The following is a 24,319-nucleotide window of genomic DNA, read 5'->3' on the forward strand; positions in this document are numbered from 1 at the left end:
TTACTATATTTGTGTTCATACAATTTATGATTTTGTACTTACCTGAGGGTCCACTAACCATCCATGATACAAAGGAATATCAAGAAGATCAAATACTATGCATTCTGGTGTATATTCAAACACTCGAACACCAGTAAATTTTACATTTACATCCAAGCCCGTCTGTAGTTTGTGCAATACTGCCATAGCATCACTCATATTCTGAAAATAGAAAGGGGAAGAGAAAAAATGAGAAAAACAACAACAAAAAAGATATTTAAATACAGGCACATTTACTACAAATTTTCCACTTTGTCCAATTTATTCATCCTTTCCATTTTTATTATTAAGTATCTACTATGTTTCAGGGGCTTCCCTGGTGGCTCAGACGGTAAAGAGTCTGCCTGCAGTGTGGGAGACCCGGGTTTGATCCCTGGTTTGACTATGCCAAAGCCTTTGACTGTGTGGATCACAAGCTGTGAAAATTTCTTAAAGAGGTGAGAATACCAGACCACCTTACCTGCCTCCTGAGAAATCTGTATGCAGGTGAAGAAGAAACAGAAACGGACATGGAACAACAGATTGATTCCAAATTGGGAAAGGAGTACGTCAAGGATGTATATTGTCATCCCGTTTGTTTAACTCACATGCAGAGTATATCATGTGAAATGCAGGGCTGGATGAAGCACAAGCTGGAATCAAGATTGCCAGGAGAAATAGCAATAACCTCAAATATGCAGATGACACCACCCTTATGGCAGAAAGCAAAGAACTAAAGAGCCTCTTGATGAAAGTGAAAGAAGAGAGGGAAAAAGTTGGCTTAAAACTCAACATTCAAAAAATTAAGATCATGGCATCCGATCCCATGAGTTCATGGCAAATAGATGGGGAAACAATTGCAACAGTGAGAGACTTTATTTTCTTGGACTTCAAAATCACTGCAGATGGTGATTGCAGCCACAAAATTAAAAGACGCTTGCTCCTTGGAAGAAAAGCTATGATCAACCTAGACAGCATATTAAAAAGCATAGACATTCCTTTGCCGACAAAGGTCCGTCTCGTCAAGGCTATGGTTTTTCCAGTAGTCATGTATGGATGTGAGAGTTGGACTATAAAGAAAGCTAAGCACTGAAGAATTGATGTTTTTGAACTGTGGTGTTGGAGAAGACTCTTGAGAGTCCCTTGGACTGCAAGGAGATCAAACCAGTTAATCCTAAAGGAAATCAGTCCTGAATATTCATTGGAAGGACTGAGGCTGAAGCTGAAACTCCAATACTTTGGCCACCCGATGCGAAGAACTGACTCCTTAGAAAAGACGCTGATGCTGGGAAAGATTGAAGGCAGGAGGAGAAGAGGACGACAGAAGATGAGATGGTTGGATGGTATCACCAACTCGATGAACATGAGTTTGAGCAAGCTCCAGGAGTTGGTGATGGACAGGGAAGCCTGGTGTACTGCAGTCCATGGAGTTGCAAAGAGTCAGAAAGGACTGAGTGACAGAACTGAACTATGTTACAGGCATTAAATATGAGTTCTAAAGATAAAACAGTGGATAAAACAAAGTTCTTAACCTCACGGAACTAACATTCTACTATGAGAGAAAAATACATAAATTATAAAGTTAAGTATTCGTAAGAAAAATTGGATAGGATAAAGATACACAGGGTGAGAGGGGAGAAGGACCTATTTTTAGACCAGGAAGTTCAAAGACAAAAATTTCTAGTCAAAGAGAAAGGCCTCTCCCACTTCCAGGTATATTCCTAAAAGAATCAAAAGCATCAACTTAAAGAGACAGGTGTTCACCTATATTCACTGCAGCATTATTCACAACAGCCAAGAGGTGCAAGTAGCTCAAATGTCCATTAGCAGATAAATGGATAAAGGAAACATGTTTTATATATATATATATAGACACACACACAATGGAATATTATTCAGCCTTTAAAAAAAAAGAAGGAAATCTTATTACATGTTACAACATGGATGAAACTTGAGGACATGCTGAGTGAAATAAGCCACTGCAAAGAACAAATATTATGTGACTCCACTTACATGAGATATCTAGAATAGTCAAAATCATGGAAATAGAAAGTAGAATAGTAGTTGTCAGGGGCTGGAGGGAGATCTGAGGAGTTGTTCAATTAGTATAGAATTTTAGTTTTACAAGATGAAACTTTTAGAGATCTGTTACACAAGAATATAAATATAGTTAACACTACACTTAATGGTTAAGAGAAAAAAAATGGTTAAGAGAGTAAATGTTATGTTTTTTTAACCACAACTTAAACAAAAGAAAGAAAAAGAAATCAGCTATCAAGCCATGAATAGACATGGAAAAAATTTAAATGTATATTACAAAGTGAAAGAAGCCAATATGAAATGTATTGTATGATTCCACATGACACAAAACAATGGGAAAAGGCAAAATGATGGAGACAGTAAAAAGATCAGTGGAGGAGGGAGGGATGTAGTGGCAAAGCACTGAGGATTTTTAGGGCAGAGAAACTATTCTGTATGATATTATAATGGTGATACACGTCATTATATATTTGCCAAAACCCAAAGAATGTATGGGAAGATTCCCTGGAGAAGGGAACAGCTACCCACTCCAGTATTCTGGCCTGGAGAATTCCATGGACTGTATAGTCCATTGGGGTTGTAAAGAGTCGGATATGACTGAGACACTTTCAAAGAATGTATAAACACCAAGAGTGAACCCTAATGTAAACTATGGACTTTGGGTAATAATTCTGCATTAATGTAAAGGGTGGGAGGTGAAGTCTGTGAAAAAGAGGCTCAATCACAAAGACTTATTGGTCAAATCAGGGTCATTCTGTCCACATCAGGTTTCTCATTAAACATGGTCATGTAAGTATGTAATGAAGACTATTTTAAAGCATGTTTTTCTAAACATTTTAACATATTAAATATGGACATAAGTATACAGGGTATATTTGATGGAACAAATAAAAATCAATATATAAAATTTGGTAAAATTTTACTAAACCTATACTGATAATCAGATATTGTGCTACATACTAAAGATATAAAATAGGCTATAGACTATAGCCAACTGGAGGGCTTATAGTAGAATGACTGAACCTGAAATAACCCTTTTATATTACAATTAGGGACTCTCTGAAATCTGGAAAGGACAAATTTAGGTCATAAGAAAAGTTTTACCAGTTAACTTACAAAATTCTATACTAAGAGACTACACAGACTAAAAACAGAAATTATTCAAATGTTTTAAATTTATGAGTGAGGAATTTACAACAGGATAGCACTATTATAGAGTCTTTGATTTTTGTCCGTTGCACCTCTCTCTAGCAGTTGTAATACCCTGAAACACTTATTTTCTCAGCCTTCCCTAAAGTTGAACCTTCGAAAACAATCAGCTCACATTTTTTTCCTTTCAGTGTTTTAAAACTTTTCCTAAAGTCATAACAATGATGAATGTGAGAAAATATGAATGAATATGAGCCACTGTAGGCTTGTAGTTTTACTACTACTGATTTTTTCTGCTATTTGTTAAATTCTTGGTTGCTAATCATCCAATTTTCTTCAAGGTGGAGTATAATTTCAAGCTTACACCTATATATATCTTCTACATTTTTAACAGATTATGTAATATTAAAATAACGAAATTAATATAACTAATAATCTCTGTAAAGAATAAAACTGATATAAATAAATCTATAAACAAAGAGTTTGAAAGAGTATTTTGCCCTTTTGTTCCTAAATTCAAATTATGATAATTAATATAAAATATAAATTAGGGAAGGGTGCTTATAAAAGGATTACTACTTCTTTAAGCCAATAGTTCAACTGCTTCTTAGAATTTTTCTTAAAGGTACTGTTAACGTGGTGAAATTTTAAATTTAAACATAAGATATATTTTAAAAATATACTTGCAGTCGTATAAAAACCTGTCATAAACACACACATAGTATTTTCTTGTGTTGTCATCATTAAGCAAAACTGGAAAAAATACGCTCTTTGTTTATATTGCAACTTCTGGTAAGGATTTTTAATTAGGAAGACTGAAGTTCTACACTAGTCTTTTTAAAGTTTAGGCTTGAACATTTCTGCTCACACAAAATTATACAAAAAGATTATTGTTACATCATACCTGTGGAGCATTAAATACCAGCTTAGACTCAATTTTCTCAGCTTGGTACATACTATTCTCAAAACGAATGGTAGTTCAATCACAATACCTTATAAATAGTTTTAGAGCTTATTTTAAACACAGGGTACTTTTTGTTTGACATGTTGGTAAGAAATGTGGTTGTCAGTGTTTGTTTCAACTTTGAAACAAAACTTTCAGTCATTTTCCAACAGTCCAGATCATCTTAATGGAAGCACATCCTGAGACTGTAAGACAAAACTTGAAACAAAGTGCTGGCATCATTTGCAAATACTTTTCACTCAAGATTTCCTCAAGTCTGTGCAACAGAAATGAACTGAATTTTGAGGTTGACATGAAACTGCAACTATGATCTGTAATTTCTAATTTCAAGTTTTTGAATTAATTACAATAGCCTTACTGATTTCAGTAAGAAATGATACAAATTTGATAAATGATATGTTTAACCATATCACTTTACACTTATAAAATACGCACTGGTTTTATAAATTGAAGGTTAACATAAGATTTCATTTGAAAACAAGTTTCTACTCTGAAAAATGTTTGGTAATCCTTGCTTTACATTATGAATTCCAACAGAACTGAAATGAGTATACCTATTTGGCTTTAACTACAGATTTCCTGGAGGAGAGCATGGCACCCCACCCCAATATTCTTGCCTGGAGAATCTCACGGGCAGAGGAGCCTGGCAGGTTATAGTCCATGGGGTTGCACAGAGTCGGATACAACTGAAGCGACTTAACACACACACAGATTTCCTACATAACACAGTGATTCAATGTAACATACTAGTTTTTTGATCTTATTAGGACTAGATTATCTAACACTCAAATTCAACAAATTTTGCAATATTGAAATGAGTTTTCTTTTTGCTATTTGGACACTGGTAAAAGTATGTAATAAGGGTTACTTTGAAAGTAAACATAAAGGTTCCAATGATATGTTTCTTCCCTAGCTGATACTTCTTCCACTGCAAGAACCTGTGTTCTTCTTGCCTTCTACTGTCAAACAAAGGAAGAATACCGAAGAAAATGAAGATCTGCTTGCTCACTTCCAGCTCCAGTAATTTTGAGCCTAGTGGTCCCCTCGTGTATTACAGAATAGTATCTCCAAAGAACATGGCAAACAATGGAAACACATTCAAACAAAAGTTCCAATGATATCTTTCTTCCCTGGCTGATACTTCTTCCACTGCAAGAACCTGTGTTCTTCTTGCCTTCTATTGTCAAACAAAAGAAGAATACCAAAGAAAATGAAGCTCTTCTTGCTTTCTTCCAGCTCCAATAATTTTGAGCCCAGTGGGCCCCACCTATATTACAGAACAGTATCTCGAAAGAATGTGCCAAACAATGTAAACACATTGAAACTATGAAATAGCAGATTTAGTCCTAATGGCATACCCTAGACATCATTTGCTGAATGATTTCCAAAATATAACTTAATTGTAAAATACAAACAAATGAAGGAAGATGAATCAATAACAAATTCACTTGAAAGTCAGTTTTTTCAAGGAAAATACTAGGTTATGATTCTTCATAGGTGTGTAGAACGGTATCCATGTTTCATTCTTCATGTTATATGGTTTAGTCACTAAGTCGTGTCTGACTTTTGTGACCCCATGGACTGTATATAGGTTCATATAAAAGAGAGATCAGCAAAGTATGGCCTGTGGGCCAAATACGGCTATCGGCTGAAAATGGTTTTTACATTTTTAAAAGGGCGTAAGAAAAAGAAAACAAAGAATATACCTGAAAAGCCACTGATAGAAACCAATGAATATATCCATAAGGGCAAATTACCTATTTTAATATAACAAAAGTTGGGTCTATTACCTGCTCATAGTTTAAACGCTGAATTTCTGAAATTTCTTTTGGCTTTGTATCAAGCATGTAATCTCCTGTAAAAAGAAATTGTAAAGTTGCCTTTTAAAAATATCACTTTTTTTCTAATTACAAAGGTAATATATTTAAATTATAAATTATAACAGTAAGTAACATAAAAAAGAGCCCCCGCCCAATTCTATTCAGAGAAAATCATCAGAGAAAAATCACTGTTAACTGTTAGCTAAGATCTCATATTTTTTTCAGTGTACATCCTATGTTTTGAATTTATTTTTCTTCCTTTATGAGCGTCTTTCCACATCACTACAATAAAACTCTAAAAGGCTTTACAAAGTTTCACGGATATCAGCAATATAATTGTTACCACAATACCTTTCCAAGAGTGGGTGTTATCAGTCTTTGAATGTTGCTTTTCTTAGAAGTAAACAAAAACTTTTTTCCATTTAAAAAAATTGATATCTTAGTGATTACCAGTAGGGGTAGGGAAGGGAGAAAGGCAAGAAAGTGGTATGGAATTGAGATACAAAGAACTATGTGTAAAACAGATAAGCAGCAAGGATATATTGTATAGCACAGGGAATTATAGCCACCATTGTGTAATTTTAAATAGAGTATAATCTGTAAAGGTACTGAATCACTATGCTGTACACCTGAAACTAACATTGTAAACCTACTATTCACCCCTCAAAACTCAAATCTTTTTATACATGTATTTTTATTTTATACATGTATCATCTTTTTAATATATAAATGACTTTTAGTAATGTGACACTTTTTAAATATATATAGCATCATTTTAATATATGCAGTACCTTTTGATTTATGTTTTGCTTTTTAAAATATATATTCAGTTATATATACTTTCCTTCAAATTGCCTGCCTATACAATATCACATTTTTCTTATTGAACTATAAAAGCTCTTTTTCAATTAGAGAAATGAGAACATTTCCTGTTATATGTGTGGTAAATTTTTTTTCCCCCATATTGGCTTCTGACTTTATGATGGTGCTTTTTTGCCTATTTTTCACCACATAGAAATATTTAATTTTAATATAGTTATATTCTTCTATTACAGCTTCTGAGCTTGATGTCATGTTTAGAAAGATTTTCAACTCTTCAGAGTATATGAACATTCACATATAGTTTCTTCGTGTAATTTTTTTTTTTTTTTAAAGTCTTTATTGAATCTGTTACAAGATTGCTTCTGTTTTATGTTTTAGTTTTTTGGCCCGGAGGCATGAGGGGTTTAACTCCCTGCCAGGGATCGAACCCTCACCCCCTGCATTGGAAGGCGAAGTCTTAACCACTGGACCACCAGGGAAGTCCCTCCTCTTCACGTAATTTTATGTTTGTCTTTTTTTTATGTTTTTTTTTTTTTATGTTTAAGTCTTTAAGTTATCTGGGATTAAACATTTTTTTATGTTTAAGTCTTTAAGTTATCTGGGATTAATTTTTATATACACAGTGTTATATGGGACCAACTTCTCACTCAGCCTCCCAAATCACTAACAAGTTGATAAATTGCTTTTATATAACTTGTATTTTCAAATTCAAAATAAACTTCCAAAGACTGTATCAAGTACTCTTTCAATCTCTCTAACTTTGATAATCAAAGAATTCCTATAAACATCAATATCTTATTATCTGTGGGTTTATTTATAACTTTAAGACAGCAAAATCTAACTAATAACAATTTTATTTCACCACGGGTAAAGGAACTCCAAAAATACTAAATTCATTCATTCACAGAAATACATAAGCAAGTATATTTAACAAATATTTTTGAAACCTTACTATAACTGGCACATTGTAAATTTACCTGAACTCAGCAGTGGCCACAGGACTGGAAAAAGTCAGTTCTCATTCCAATCCCAAAGAAAGGCAATGCCAAAGAATGCTCAAACTACCGCACAATTGCACTCATCTCACACGCTAGTAAAGTAATGCTCAAAATTCTCCAAGCCAGGTTTCAGCAATACGTGAACCGTGAACTTCCAGATGTTCAAGCTGGTTTTAGAAAAGGCAGAGGAACCAGAGATCAAATTGCCAACATCCGCTGGATCATCGAAAAAGCAAGAGAGTTCCAGAAAAATATCTATTTCTGCTTTACTGACTATGCCAAAGTCTTTGACTGTATGGATCACAATAAACTGTGGAAAATTCTGAAAGAGATGGGAATATCAGACCATCTGACCTGTCTCTTGAGAAACCTGTATGCAGGTCAGGAAGCAACAGTTAGAACTGGACATGGAACAACAGACTGGTTCCAAATAGGAAAAAGAGTACGTCAAGGCTGTATATTGTCACCCTGCTTATTTAACTTATATGCAGAGTACATCATGAGAAACGCTGGGCTGGAAGAAACACAAGCTGGAACCAAGATTGCTGGGAGAAATATCAATAACCTCAGATATGCAGATGACACCACCCTTATGGCAGAAAGTGAAGAAGAACTAAACAGCCTCTTGATGAAGGTGAAAGAGGAGAGTGAAAAAGTTGGCTTAAAGCTCAACGTTCAGAAAACTAAGATCATGGCATCTGGTCCCATCACTTCATGGGAAATAGATGGGGAAACAGTGGAAACAGTGTCAGACTTTATTTTTGGGGGCTCCAAAGTCACTGCTGATGGTGACTGCAGCCATGAAATTAAAAGACGCTTACTCCTTGGAAGAAAGGTTATGACCAACCTAGATAGCATATTTAAAAGCAGAGACATTACTTTGCCAACAAAGGTCCATCTAGTCAAGGCTATGGTTTTTCCAGTGGTCATGTATGGATGTGAGAGTTGGACGGTGAAGAAAGCTGAGCGCCGAAGAATTGATGCTTTTGAACTGTGGTGTTGGAGAAGACTCTTGAGAGTCCCTTGGACTGCAAGGAGATCCAACCAGTACATCCTAAAGGAGATCAGTCCTGGGTGTTCATTGGAAGGACTAATGTTGAGGCTGAAACTCCACTACTTTGGCCACCTCATGCGAAGAGTTGACTCATTGGAAAAGACCCTGATGTTGGGAAGGATTGGGGGCAGGAGGAGAAGGGGACGATAGAGGATGAGATGATTGGATGGCATCACCGACTCGATGGACATGGGTTTGGGTAAACTCCGGGAGTTGGTGATGGACAGGGAGGCCTGGCGTGCTGTGATTAATGGGGTCGCAAAGAGTCGAACACGACTGAGTGACTGAACTGAACTGACAATATTTCTTAGAATAAATTCTGATACATAGAATTGCTAAATAAATGAGCTTGCATTAAAAAAAAAAGAAGATAACATTTGTAAACAGGCCAATTTGGATAGCAGAGAAAACAAAAGAGCTTGCAATAAACCACATTCCAAAGTACCAGTATACAGAGAGGAAAGAATTTCAAAGAAAGAATCCCTAAGAGTTTGCTACTAACGGGATATTCCAGACAAACAGAAATCAAGAAGCAAAAACGTGACAGCTACATTAGGCCAAAAACAGAAGACAGGGTTTGTCAGTAGGGAACCTATCTCATGTTAAGCACCTGAAAAAGAGGAGACACAATTAACTGTAGGCAAAATTCAGTTCAGTTCAGTTTCATTACTCAGTCGTGTCCAACTCTTTGCAGACAAAATTTTGTAGGCAAAATTAAAATGCTTCAATATTGCTTTTATAGTATTTATGTTCAAAAGATAAATTATCTCTTAAGAGAGCGAGGGATTGGCTTGTTTAGCTTTTGTTGTTGTTCTTCCCTGTTATCTGCTTAATAGAGAGAACTTCGTGTGGTGGGAAGGATTTTTAAAACACACACACATACACACAGTATATATGGGGCAATGCACAGTGGGAGCTGGCAGTGCAGAGAGGAGGAGACACTGGTCTGCAGCAACAGCTTATACTACCAGCCCTTGGGGCACTCACCCTTGTGCTCAAGCAATCATTGTCAATGACAAAGTGACTACTGAAGTTATAGTTGTATTAAATTAATGCTAATAATTTGGATACTTTATTTTATTTCGGGCTGCTTGGGTAATGTTAGCCCTTAACCAAGCCTGTGTGGTTTTTTCCTTTTTTTTTTCCTTCTGGATACAGTTATAAAATATTTGGGTATAGGAAATGTTGTGTTATTCTTGCAGCCTTGATATTCAGGGTGGATTGTAAAATATAAATTTTTTGTGAGATTTCAAAGATTAAGATTATTTTGATAACATTATTTACAGATTTAAAAGATGTGGTTATCACAAGTCTGTTGAGGGGGAAAACTACTGCATAAAATAACTAACTTGGAATAAATATTTTGCATCAGTTTGAAAAATAAAAGATAAATTATCTTTTAAAAAGTCAGACAGCACCACCATCCCACTAACTATTTTCCTTACTATAATACGGTGCTAATCTCATGATCATACAAACTATAAAAATCATACTATACGTTTGAAACAGCAGGGAAAGGGACAGGGCACACCCTCTGAAAGAATGACAAAGTCTGAGGACACAACATAAACTGATTAGAACCAAACGGGTCCAAGATGGCAGACAAGTCAACTGGGACTAGACCTGGATCCTCAGTATACATTCATTGTAACACATCAGCAAGCTAAATGACACACCTAGAGGCACCACAACAGTTTCAAGGGCCGACCAAAAGGTAGAGAGTAGCCTAATTTCTGAAAATCTCCACCCCTTTCCCAAAATAGCTGGAATAATGCTCCCACTTAATAGCCTATGAAATTATCCTGCCCCCAAAATCTAACCACATCACATTCAAGACCACACTCTCTCTGTTTGAAGGCCCATGATGTTGTCTGTAGCATGTGCTTCTCCCAAGGTTACTCCTGCCTTCTGACATGGCCTATACTCTGTCTGTGTATTGTGTTTATAAGTAAATCCACTTCTTACCTATTACTTTGTCTCTCACTGAATTCTTTCTGCTATGAGACATCAAGAACCTGAGCTTCCATTACATCCTGAAACCAGCTCTGTGATCTCAGTTGGAAGACCATGGGTTTTGGCTGGGTTCAGGTTCTGGCCACGTGGGTTAGAGTCCCAAGCAGGGTTTTGGCCAGGTTTGAGTCCCGGCCACGTGGGTTCAAGTTCCAACGTGAGATGAACAGTTTCACATTCTAGTTTGTGTTGTGCTTCTTTACCTTATCTTTCTAACCATTTTCTGCCTTTCACCTACACTTCTTCCCCATTTTATTAGATCTCCCAGTACTTCCTAGGTATCCAAGCATTCATGTTTCTTTCTTGAGGCCAAAGTTCTCCAATAAGCCATGTCCAAGCTTGGCCCTGCTCTTGTTGTTATTCAGTCGTGTACGACTCTTTGCAACCCCATTGACTGCAGCATGCCAGGCTTCCCTGTCCTTCACCATCTCCTGGAGCCTGCTCAAACTCATGTCCATTGAGTCAGTGATGCCATCCAACCATCCTCTATCGTCCCTTTCTCCTCCTGCCTTCAATCTTTCCCAGCATCAGGGTCTTTTCCAATGAGTCAGTTCTTTGCATCAGGTAGCCGAAGTATTGGAGTTTCAGCTTCAGCATCAGTCCTTCCAATGAATATTCAGGACTGATTTCCTTTAGGATTGACAGGTTGGATATCCTTGCAATCCAAGGGACTCTCAAGAGTCTTCTCCAACACCACAGTTCAAAGGCATCAATTCTTCGATGCTCCGCCTTCTTCATGGTCCAACTCTCACATCCATACATGACTACATACTGGAAAAACCACACTGTTGACTATATGGACCTTTGTTGACAAAGTGATGTTTCTGCTTTTTAATAAGCTGTCTAGGTTTGTCATAGCTTTTCCTTCCAAATTTCAAGGCCCTGCTCTAGAAATTTCCAAATTAAAATTCGCACCTCTTCTAATCTTTAACAATCAAAATTCCCATTCCCCATGGTTCCTCATCTGGGTACTAGGGAAGTCTTCAATGGTTTCTTTTACAATCTTTCCACTAGTGCTTGTTTATTAATGCAAAATGTCTCTGGTTCCTCTAGAGGACTTCAGTCATCTCAAGAGAACAAAATCCAAATAGCTTAGAAAACTAAACAGTTAGTTCTGGCAGAAATGGCCTTGAATAAATTTTATTTTTGGCAAGGCAGAGTTTCCAGAATCTCTCTTCTCACATCACTCTTGCTCACTTCTCCCCCACCTCCCATTAGGATCATATTACTTTCATGCTATCCCTAATAGATGAGTCCCCTCACCCAGGACTTCCAAACCTCTTCACCTACCCCAGATCTAAACATTTCTTCATCAATTTTTCTTTTCTCTATAATTTAAAAAAATCTCTGTCTTGCTTCTTTAGGACTTTTTAAAACATAACAGTTGGATAAATTTAAAACACCAAGATGTGCTAATTATTTTCTTTCCAAGAAAAATACCATGTTAACATTTCTTAGTAGAGTACATTTGTGCAGTCACACTGACTGTATTGTTGACAACTCCAAACAACGTGTCCATAGTACATGATCAGTAAATATTTCCTGGATAAGAAAAAAGAAAAAGGAAGGTAGAGACAAGTAGTACAAACTTAAAATACACACCTGAGTGGTAGAAAGGGAGAAGAGATACACTTTTGAGAATACTAGCCTTTCAGCATTTAAAAAATTATACTAAAAGGTGCCCAGGTAGAGAGCCCACACTATTTAACCTTTCTGAGCTTTGGTAACCTCATCTGTAAAACCAAGAGGTATTATAATTTATGATGCTTTATTGCTACTTCAGTCTTATCTTTTCCTACTATTAGTACATCCATTCATATTCCTTCTGCCTGTGCTCATGGGTCTCTGCCACTACAACTACATTCTTTAGCTATGGGAACCAACAACAAAAGACCTTATTTTGTCCCAGAAGACAGAATAGAAAAAGGCAAGTAGACTAATGGTAATAACAGCAGGAACAGGTTAGGTAAATGATATCAGTCTATGGCAGCACAGACAGCAGAGCCAGGATGAAATAAGAAGCTGTGGAGAGGCACCACAGTTTAGGTTAGCACTGTCCAGTAGAAATATAATGTAAGCCATATGCAACCTCAAATTTTTAGTAGCCACATTTTTAAAAAGTAAAAAGAAATAGGTAAACATTTTAAAAAAATATTTATTTGGCTGTGCTGGGTTTTAGTTGTAGCACTTGAGATCTTTGATCTTTGTTGTGGCATACAGTATCTTTAGTTGTGGCATGTGGGATCTAATTCCCTGCCCAGGAATCGAACCATGGCCCCCTACATTGGGAGTCCACAGTCTTAGTCACTGAGCCACCAGGGAAGTCCCAGAAATAGGTAAAAGTAATTTTAATAATATATTTAGTGCAGTATATTAAAAATATTATCATTTAAACACATAATCATTATAGAAATTACTGATATGTTACATTCTTTTTCGAGCTAAATCTTTGAAATCCAGTATGTATTTTACACTTACAGAAAATCTCAATTCACTCTGGCAATATTTCAAGTGCTCAAAAGCCACATGTGGCCAGTGGCTACTATGCCAGGTGGTGTAGGTTTAGGTGATTATAGTCGTGATATGAGAACAAAGAAAGTAGGACAGATAGTGGTTGGATATGGAAGAAATGGATGGGAAACTGGGCTCAAAAATATACGTTTTTCCATATATATTAGGCATTTAAAGATCTCCTGATATTTGACCACATCTGAACTGCTGTTACTATTTCCTAATCGGTCTCAACCAGACAATCCTAAAAACTACACTTAACATGTTGTTTACTCCTCTTAAACTAAAATACATGAAGCAGCCTACCATAGTAAACAACTTCTCTGCCTGGCTTCCAAAACTCTTCAGTTTAGCTGTAGCCTACTAATCCAATCTCCAAACCAACTTTCTGTAACATGCAGAGTTACCAACCACAGTCAAACTGTAATCACCCTTCTTCCAAATATGTCTTACAGGGGTTTCCCTGGTGGCTCAGTGGTAAAGAATTTGCCTGCCAATGTGGGAGACAGGGGTTCAGGCCCTGATTTGGAAAGATCCCATGCCTCGAAGCTACTAAGCCGTGCTACTGAGTCCATGTGCCACAACTACTGAAGCCTGCATACCCCAGAGCTTGTGCTCCACAAGAGAAGCCACTGCAATGAGAAGCCCACGCACCAGAACTAGAGGGTAGCCTTCACTCACCACAACTAGAGAAAACCCTGCACAGCAACAAAGACCCAACACAGCCCCACCCCCAAAAATAAATAAATAAAATTAAGGAAAAAAAATGCCTTATATTTTTTCACCTCGAGCTTGAGCTTAAAATAGTTTACACCTAGCCCTAAAACAATCTTTCTCCTTTTATACAAGGGATTTAAGTATACCACCTTCTTTACAAGGATTCTAAGTATACCACAAAACCCAAGATAAGTCCCATGTTCTCTTCTAAACCTTTTCCTACTCTTCACCTACTTCTCATATCCATCCATAGACAAACTTCTCAAAAGTTACCTGAACTTGAGTCTTCACTTACTCATCTCTTAGATGCTCCTCAACTCACCATTTCATTTCCATCCTGTCACTCTACTGACACTGTTTTTGTGAACAGTTGCCAAATTATGTAGAGTATTCTCCAGTATTCAATACTCTCTTATTCTCCCTCCTAGCACTCTTCTCTTCTTGGCGTCACTGAATCACCCTCTTCTGGCTTTTCTCCTTTCTTAGTGGCTACTCCTTCCCTTCCCATTCTGTCCTCTAACCTATGTATTTCAGCAGGGGTGATGTTGGCTGCGCTGAGTCTTTGTTGCTGCCTGTGGGCTTTCTTTAGTTGCAGTAAGCAAGGGCTACTCTCCAGTTCCAGTGTGTGGGCTTCTCATTGTGATGGCTTTTCTTGTTGCAGAGCATGGGCCCTAGAGCATGCAGGCTTCAGTAGCTGCGGTGTAGCAAGGTCAGCAGTTGTGGCACACATGCTCTGTGGCATGTGGGATCCTCCCAGACCAGGGAACAAACCCATGTCCCCTGCATTGGCAGGCATATTCTTAACCACTAGACCACTAAGGAAGTCCAACCTGCACCTATTTTTAACAGTCTATCTTCCCTTCTATTGCTAAGGTTGAACTATCTGTACTACCTAAGACTAATTCTTCTATTTGTCTAAAGTATATTTTTCAATTCCTTTCCTCCAATTTTCTCTTGTTAAAACCAGCTTTCATTGAAACATAACTCACACACCATACAATTAACCCATTTAATATGTACAGTTCAATGTTCTTGAACTATATTAACAGGATTGTGAAATTATCATTATGATCTAATTTGGGAACATTTTGTTCCCCTCAAAAGAAGTTCTATACCCTATAGCAGTCAATCTCTATTTCCCCCCTATATTCCCCAGTCCTAAGCAACCACGAATTCTACTTTCTGTCTCTAAATTTGCCTATTCTGAACATTTCATATAAATGGAATCACATAATAAGTGGTCTTTTATGACTTGGCTTCTTTGACTCGGCACAACATCTTTAAGGTTTATCTATATTATAGAATACATCAGTACATTTCCTTTTATGGCTGAATAATGTTTCATTGTATGGATATACCACAGTTGGTTTATTCATCAGTTGATGGCTATCTGGATTGTTTCCAATTTTTGGGCATATATGAACAATGCTGCTATGAACGTTCCTATACAAGTTTTTGTATGGACATATGTCTTTACTCCTCTTGGGGGAAGCTGTAGGGTTATATGGCAATTCTATATTAGCTATTTAAGGAACTAACAAACTGTTTTCCACAGTGGCTGCATTACGTTCCATTCCTAGTGGTTATGTCTTATGCTATGCTATGCTAAGTCGCTTCAGTCGTGTCCGACTCTGTGCGACCCCATAGATGGCAGCTCACCAGGCTCCGCCATCCCTAGGATTCTCCAGGCAAGAATACTGGAGTGGGTTGCCATTTCCTTCTCCAATGCATGAGAGTGAAAAGTGAAAGTGAAGTCGCTCAGTCGTGTCTGACTCTTAGTGACCCCATGGACTGTAGCCTACCAGGCTCCTCCATCCATGGGATTTTCCAGGCAAGAGTACTGGAGTGGGGTGCCATTGCCTTCTCCAGGTTATGTCTTAGGACTTCTGATTTTCTCTTGTGCCTACTCCAGTCAGGTTTTCATCATGTGGACTTACTTAAGTTACCAATTACCTCTGTATGGCTTCAATCAGTGGTTAATTTTTAGTCTTCATCCTACAAGGCCTATTAGCAACATTTGACTCAGGTAGTCTCTCATTCTTTTCTGAAACTCTTCATTTAGATTCTAGGAAATCAGTCTCCAGTTTTTCTTCTACACAGCTGAGTTTCTATCTATTCTTCCTCTTCTCCAGCTTCTAATCACTGGCATGTCCCAGATTCAGTCCACTGATGTCTTCTCTATGTTCGTATTATTTGTGACTCAGTCTAATGATCCTTTATATGATAGTTACTGTTCCCAAATTTGTATTTACAGGCTGCTGCTGCTGCTAAGTCGCTTCAGTCGTGTCTGACCCTGTGCGACCCCATAGACAGCAGCCCACCAGGCTCCTCTGTCCCTGGGATTCTCCAGGCAAGAACACTGGAGTGGGTTGCCATTTCCTTTTCCAATGCATGAGGGTGAAAAGTGAAAGTGAAGTCGCTCAGTCATGTCTGACTCTTCACGACACCATGGACTGTAGCCTACCAGGCTCCTCCGTTCATGGGATTTTCCAGGCAAGAGTACTGGAGTGGGTTGCCATTTCCTTCTCCAATTACAGGCTAGATATTCACTGTCCAACACAACAGTCAGTAGTGACATGTGGCTATATTAATTTAAGTTAATTTAAATTAAATATTCAATTTTCCTACAATTTAAAATGTAGCTGAATATTCACTACATTTTAAGAGATCAAGAGCCACATGTGGTTAGTGGGTATGAAACTGGACAGCACAGATAAAGAACATTTCCATCAATACACAAAGGTTCACTGTACAGTGCTGATCTAGACCTGTCTTCTAGGCTCGAGATTTATATATCCCACTGCCTCCCTGATATCTCCACTTGAAAGTCAATAAACATCCCCAAACCAAAATCCTGATATTCTTCCCTAACCATGTTCCTTCCATTTCTTCCTGTTTCAGTTGATGTTAATGTCATCCTTCCAGTTGTTCAAGCCAAAAATTACTGGGTAACTCTTGACTTCACTCTTACTCCATATTCAACTAATCAGCAAATTTTGTCAGCTCTATTCTCAGAATCTGACCATATTTTATAATCTCACTTCTATTACCCTGTTTGAAGCCAGAGAATTCTTGTTAAATTCAAAGTCAGATTATGTCAGTCCTCTGTTCAAAATCCTTTAATGGCTTCTCAGATCACCCACAGCAAAAGTCAAAGTTGCTATAAAAGCCTAGGATACTCTATATGATATGATTCCATTATCTCTAATCTCATCTCCTGACACTTCCTCTTGCAGTCCTTGGTAGTCCTTCTGGCTGTTCCTCAAAACCACTAAGCATATTTCAGCCCTTTTCTATGAAATATAATTTAGAAATCACAAAGCTTAAGAATCACCAAGCTAGAGTAAAAGAGGTATAAACAGAAATTCTATTTTCAGATATCTAGATATTGAAATAATCTACACTTAATGATCAGGTTCCCTAGCCAGTGAATAGGATTAAATTATATTAATTATATAAGTAAAAAGGTCTTCCAAAAGCTGTAATCTCAATTATTTCACTAAACTTACATCTCACAAAAAAATCAGTTACACAAACCGGAACAGTACACACAAACTAATCTGCTAATAAGATCTTTTTAATAGAAATTTAATTACTAAAAATAAGAATATGGATTAAGATTTCTCATTTAATAACAGTGCAAATACATAAATTCTTATTTGTTAAGTTGTAAAAGACCTCAATGTGATAAACTGCCTGCTCTGTAAACAAGCTCTACTGAAAGCAGCCGATGTGCAAACTATGTATTACAGTCTGTTTTGAAATAAGAAGCTTGCATAAGAATGCAACTCAATATGCTGCTTCCTTCATCAAGAAAAACTGGCTATAAAAATATTTCAGATGGACTAAACAGTGTGCTTCCTAAAGTAAATGTTTTATACTCTAGTACAAGCCTCTATTTCACTGCAGACTGGTCTAACATTTTATTGACTGGCATAGGTTCGTGAACCATATTTTGGGTAGCACTGCTCTAAATCACTTCCTGGGTTTTAATTCAAGTCTATTCAATATTTTTAAACACTCTCTACATGCAGTATTAGAGTTTCTGTGCCATTTCCCATTCTGTAATTTATTGGAATTAGTATATACCTTGTTGTTTTCTAGATGTCACTAGTCTCTTTATTTATATTAAAGAATTTTTGTGCTGGTCAGAAAGAAGTCTGTAACATCCAAGAACAGAAACACACTAATAAAGTTATTTAATTAAGAGATTAAAAATAGCTTCAAAAAGGTGAAATTTGGCAATATATAAGCTTTGAAAACTTTGTTTTATCTTGAAAGAGATATAAAAGTCATTCACTTTTCAACACTAACCTAAATATTCCATCAGTTGTTCAGCAGTTATGATTTCCATCATCGGTGGAAGTTTCACCTGAAAAACAAAGTATTTTTTCTATAAAATCAAATGTTTTAGGTAATTAAAGTGTTTCTTCAGTCAGAAACACAAGTATGTATATATATTATATGTATCTACTATATGTATACCATACTCACTTTAACTAATGTTTAATACAACAATAACTGTTGTATTAAAGATTAATTTAACACAATTCTATCACCATAAAATTCAAGATCTCACAGAATCACTGAGAAATCTGTTTTCAAAACCAAGTGCTATGCCTTTCATCACCCATCCTGATTGTCATTAGGCACATGCAATAGGGTCCTGCATGACAGAAAATGCGGTTAAAGGGCAGGAAGTGGCACCAAACATGTTTTGACAGATCACCCATGAAGCAGTTTTTCTGAAGACAGGCTGGAACACAGCTCAATATCCCATCACTTCAGTCTACCTTGACCATTTTTTGTTGTTGTTGTTGAATAGCTAAAATGAATACAGTATAAAGGATTGGTCATAAACTGAAGTATTCATACTATATGAGCCCACCTGTAAAATTAAAAAACAGGCAAAATAAACTACACTGTTTAGAGCTGCACACATACTAAAAAAAGAAAATGGATACTATAAAAATCAGGACTGTAGTTAACCCTAGGAATAAGGGAAGGGGTTATAGTTAGAATGAGACATACAAGAGGCCGTTGGGGTGCTGGCAATGCTTTATATCTTGACTTGCATGGTAGTTCCACTGTTTGCTTTATAATTAACCTGTTAAACTGGACATCTCTGTTTTATGTATTTTCTGTGCTACATGTCACAATAAAAAGTTTAAAAGTAGATATATATGTTATAATCATATTTAAGTTTCAAAAGTTAATTCAGCTGCAACACAGTCTAAAATTTTTAAATGAATTATCAGCTGAGTTACACAGATATTACAGACAATGATCTTAAATATTTTAGCTGACTTATTAAAAAGGATACTCCTTGGTATATTCATAGAAGACAAATAAATACTATAGGATGCAAACTCAAAGTAATTAACATATCAATGATAGAATAGCAGCATAATTCAAAAATCTTCAAGAATTAATATTTTAGGAATTATTTTCTGTTCAACCAAGGAAATCATTTAAATCAGCAATTCCTCCAACAAGTGTTGAAGAAGGTGCTCTGAGTATTTATGTTACCAAATGTAGTAACAGTATGTGACACCTCTACCTCTTTGTTTGTTCACTTTAATCAATGAATAAATAAGTCCTAAAAAAGATCCTTGTAAATCAGAACAGTTTTAGACCCTCTGAAAGCATACCTGACAGTTGGAATGGATGAGTTAGTCATCCAGTGGCTTTATCACTCAGTGAAAACCAAGAGATGTCATTGAAGTTTTGATCATTGCTGCTGCTGCTGCTAAGTCGCTTTAGTAGTGTCTGACTCTGTGCGACCCCACAGACGGTAGCCCACCAGGTGCCCCCGTCCCTGGGATTCTCCAGGCAAGAACACTGGAGTGGGTTGCCATTTCCTTCTCCAATGCATGAAAGTGAAAAGTGAAAGTGAAGTCGCTCAGTTGTGTCCGACCCTTAGTGACCCCATGGACTGCAGCCTACCAGGCTCCTCCATCCATGGGATTTTCCAGGCAAGAGTACTGGAGTGGGTTGCCAGTGCCATCATTACTTGATTCGAAATAATTTTTATTTTCCAGGACATTCAGAAAAATTGTAATAGACTTTTTTTTTGGCTGCACCATGTGCATGTGGGATCTTAGTTCTCTGACCAGGGACTGAACCAATGCCCCCTACAGTGGAAGTGCCGAGTCTTAACCACTGGACTGCCGGGGAAGTCCCAGAAATTGTAATAGACTTTTTTTGGCGCAGTTTTAGGTTTACAGAAAAGTTGAGCAGAAAGTACTGAGAGTTCCCATAAACAGTATTATTTTTTTAATTGAAATTCATTGGCAAGTTAAAGTCCCCTGCTTTTATAAATAAAGTTTTATTGGGTGTCACTCTCATTTGTTTATGTACTGTCTTTGGCTGCTTTGCACTATAATAGCAAAGTTGAATCTTTGCAGCAGAGACCAGGTACAGCCCATAAAGCCTAAAATATTTACTATTTGGTCCTTTACAGGAGGGCTTCCCAGGTGGCACTAGTGGTAGAGAACCAGCCTGCCAATACAGGCGATATAAGAGATGTGGGTCTGATCCCTGAGTCAGGAAAATCCCCTGGAGGAGGGCATGGCAACCCACTCCAGTATTCTTGCTGGAGAATCCCATGGACAGAGGAGCCTGGCAAGCTACAGTCCATAGGGTTGCACAGAAGTTGGACACAACTGAAGCAACTTAGCATGCACACACCTTTACAGGAAAAGTATGCTGAATGCTGCTTTAGATGATTTTAACTGCTTTTAGATAATATTTCATCAAGGTGTTTCAGTACCACTTTGAAGGTCTGATATTTAAACTAGCATTTTACATACACTGTGAATATTTAATTCTGCATAATTGTCAGACCAATCTGAAAGTCCCATTTATACCTAACAATGCTTCTTGAATAAAATAAGACCTATACATTCTTTTATTCCAGACAAATCCAGTACAGAAATACATTCACTAGAGGGCTTCCCTGGTAGTCCAGTGGTGAAGAGTCTACCTGCCAATGCAAGGGACACAGGTTCAATCCTTGGTCTGGAAAGATCCCATATGCTGTGGAGCAAACAAGCCTGTGAGCCACAACTATTGAGCCTGTGCTCCAGAACCTGCAAGACACAACTACTGAAGCCCACACACTCCAGAGCCTGTGCTCTGTAGTAAGAGAAGCCACCACAATGAGAAGCCTGTGTACCACAACTAGAGAATGCCCCTGCACAGCAGCAAAGACCCAGAACAGCCAAAAGTAAAATAAATATATATTTTACTAGAAAATTCCATAAACCAATAGCTTATCTTCTTTTGGTCAATGTAGTGATCTTACTATAAAATTGTCAAAATAAGAAAGCAAAGCACTAACAAATATATGTATTTGGGAAATATATTCTATAATCCTAGATTTCTGCAAATAGACGATTTCAGGTTTTAATCTTGAAATTTCCAAATAATAACAACCGCCTACCACATCTTGCTTCAAGCATTTGAAACAGGAAATGACAATCTTTATATAGATTTTAGAAGTGAGACAACAAATATGTAAATATTTTAACTGACTATTCCCAAGCACACTCAGTAGTATATTCATTTCCTGAATCTTAGCCAACTAAAAATCCTGGATGTTCACTAAATCTAGAGATTAAAGAGTATAATAGTGAAGAAATGCTTGTTTCCCACTAATACTTAGGAGCCATCAACAGATTTTAAGTTTTTTTAACCACAAAATGATCTTCCTGAAAGCTCACTTCTCTTTTTGCTTCCCTCTACCACCATCACCACAAAAGCAAATGCCAAAGAGTTTGTTAATGATCCTAAGACTTTCTTTCCGTTGTCTCTTTAACTGAAGTGAAGTCGCTCAGTCATGTCCGACTCTTTGCGACCCCATGGACTGTAGCCTACCAGGCTCCTCGGTCCATGGGATTTTCCAGGCATGAATACTGGAGTGGGTTGCCATTTCCTTCTCCAGCGGATCTTCCCGACCCAGGGATTGAACCCGGGTCTCCCACATTGTAGGCAGATGCTTTACTGTCTGAGCTACCAGGGAAGCCCGCTGTCTCTTTACAGTTTATTAAAGGAAAAAAAAAAAAAACCATGTTATGGGAAAGCTAGCTAAGAATACGGGGGCGGGGAGGGGGGAGCGGGGGATCAATGAAACTAAGAGCTAGTTCTTTGAGAAGATACAACAAAATTGATAAACCTTAAGCCAGACTCATCAAGCAAAAAAGAGAGGGGGCCCAAATCAATAAAAATAAAAATGAAAAAGAAGGTACAACTATCACCACAGAAATACAAAGGATCAAAAGAGAGTACCACCAACAATTATGCTTCTGAGGTGGCACTAGTGGTAAAGAACCCGCCTGTCCATGCAGGAAACACAAGATACGCAAGCTCAGTCCCTGGGTCAGGAAGATCCCCTGGAAGAGGAAATGGCAACCCACTCCAGTATTCTTGCCTGGAGAATTCCATGGACAGAGGAGACTGGTGGGCTGTAGTTCATAGGGTCGCAAACAGTCGGCCACAACTGAAGTGACTGAGCACATACCAACAATTATACTCCAATAAAACGGATAACATTAGAAGAAATGGACAAATTTCTAGAAATGTATACTGTCTCAAGACTGAACCAGGAAAAAAAAGAAAATATGAACAGATCAATTACCTGTAACGAAACTGAACCAATAATTTAAAAACCTCCCAACAAATAAAAGTCCAAGATCGGGCTCCCTGGTAGCTCAGTGGTCAAGAATCTGCCTGCAAATGCAGGAAACATGGGTTCTGTCCTTGATCCAGGAAGATCCCACATGTCACAGAGCAGCTATGCCTGTGTGCCTCAACTATTGAGCCTATGCTGTAGAGCCTGGGAGCCACAACTACTGAGCCTACATGATGTAATTATTGAAGCCCAAGCACCCTAGAGCCTGTGCTTCACAAGAAAAGCCACTCCAATGAGAAGCCAGCACACTGCAACTAGAAAGTAGCCCTCGCTCTCCACAACTGGAGAAAAGCCCATACAGTAGCGAAGATCCAACAAAACCAAAAAAAAAAAAAAAAAAAAGAAACCTATTGATTAGGTAGGACACTGGTCAACCATGTATTGGTAGCCAATAATTATGTGTGTGGTGTCTGTTGTTTTACAGCTTTGTTTCCAAGCCTATTGATGTTTAGTACATTAAAAAAAAAAAAGTCCAAGATCAGATGGCTTCACAGATGAATTCTAACAAACATTTAGAAGAGTTAATACCTATCCTTTTCAAACTATTCCAAAAATTGCATAAGAAAGAATGCCTCTGAACACATTCTACGAGGCAAGCATCACTTTGATACCAAAACCAAAGATATCACACAAAAATATAGGTCAATATCACTGATGAACATAGATGCAAAAATCCTTAGCAAAATATCAGCAAATTGAATTCAACAATACATAAAAAGGATTACACACCATGATCAAGTGGAATTTATCCCAGGGATGCAAGGATGGTTCAGTTCAATATCTGCAAATCAATCAATGTGATACATCACATTAACAAACTGATGAATAAAAATTATATGTTCATCTCAACAGATGCACAAAAACTTTTGACAAAATTCAATATTCATTTATGATAAAAGTTCTCAACAAATTGGGTATAGAGAAAACACACCTCAACATAATAAAGACCACTTATGACAAGTTCACAGCTAACATCATACTCAGTGGTGAAAAGCACTTCACCATTTCTTCTCAGATCAGGAAGAAAACAAGGATGGTCACTCACATTTTTTTTTGGCTGTACCATGTGGCTCTGGGACCTTAGTTCCCCAGTAAGGGATTGAACCTGTGTCCCCTGCAGTGGAAGTACAAAGTTCTAACTTCTGGACTTCCAGGGAATTTCCGTCACCACTTTTATTCAACATAGTATTGGAAGTCCTAATCATAGCAATCATACCAGAAAAAGAAATAAAAGGAATCCAAATTGGAAAAGAGGAAGTAAAACTGTCAGTGTTTGCAGATGACATGCTATACACAGAAAATCCTAAAAACACCAAGAAACCATCAGAACTCATCAATGAGTTTGATAAAATTGCAGGATACAAAATTAATATACAGACTTCCAAAAACAGTAACACTTTCTTTCAATGAAGTCTTATATAAAACATCATCTGAAATATATTCTAAATGAAGAACTGACAGAACTTTATGACCAATGAAAAGTGGAAGATAATGGGAAAAGAAAAATTAACTCTAAGGTTGACT

At 37.3% G+C, this 24,319-nt stretch overlaps 1 protein-coding gene across 4 annotated transcripts in view; it reads right to left on the bottom strand.

The window, feature by feature from the left end:
- Positions 1-24,319, bottom strand: part of MINDY2 (MINDY lysine 48 deubiquitinase 2) — a 71,581-nt gene that overhangs the window by 37,474 nt on the left and 9,788 nt on the right. For all 4 annotated transcript variants that reach the window (XR_014059445.1, XM_081510070.1, XM_081510071.1 and 1 more), the window contains exons 2-4: positions 18,418-18,475; positions 5,962-6,026; positions 43-201 (exon numbers count right to left, since the gene is read on the bottom strand). Coding sequence is in view for 3 of the 4 variants with exons in the window: in XM_081510070.1 (XP_081366196.1) it covers positions 43-201; positions 5,962-6,026; positions 18,418-18,475 (282 nt within the window). In the remaining variant the exon portion in view is untranslated. The remainder of the gene's footprint in view (positions 1-42; positions 202-5,961; positions 6,027-18,417; positions 18,476-24,319) is intronic.

This window comes from Giraffa tippelskirchi, chromosome 7 (genome assembly GCF_054371585.1).
Source record: "Giraffa tippelskirchi isolate mGirTip1 chromosome 7, T2T-mGirTip1v1.2.pri, whole genome shotgun sequence".
NCBI lineage: Eukaryota > Metazoa > Chordata > Mammalia > Artiodactyla > Giraffidae > Giraffa > Giraffa tippelskirchi.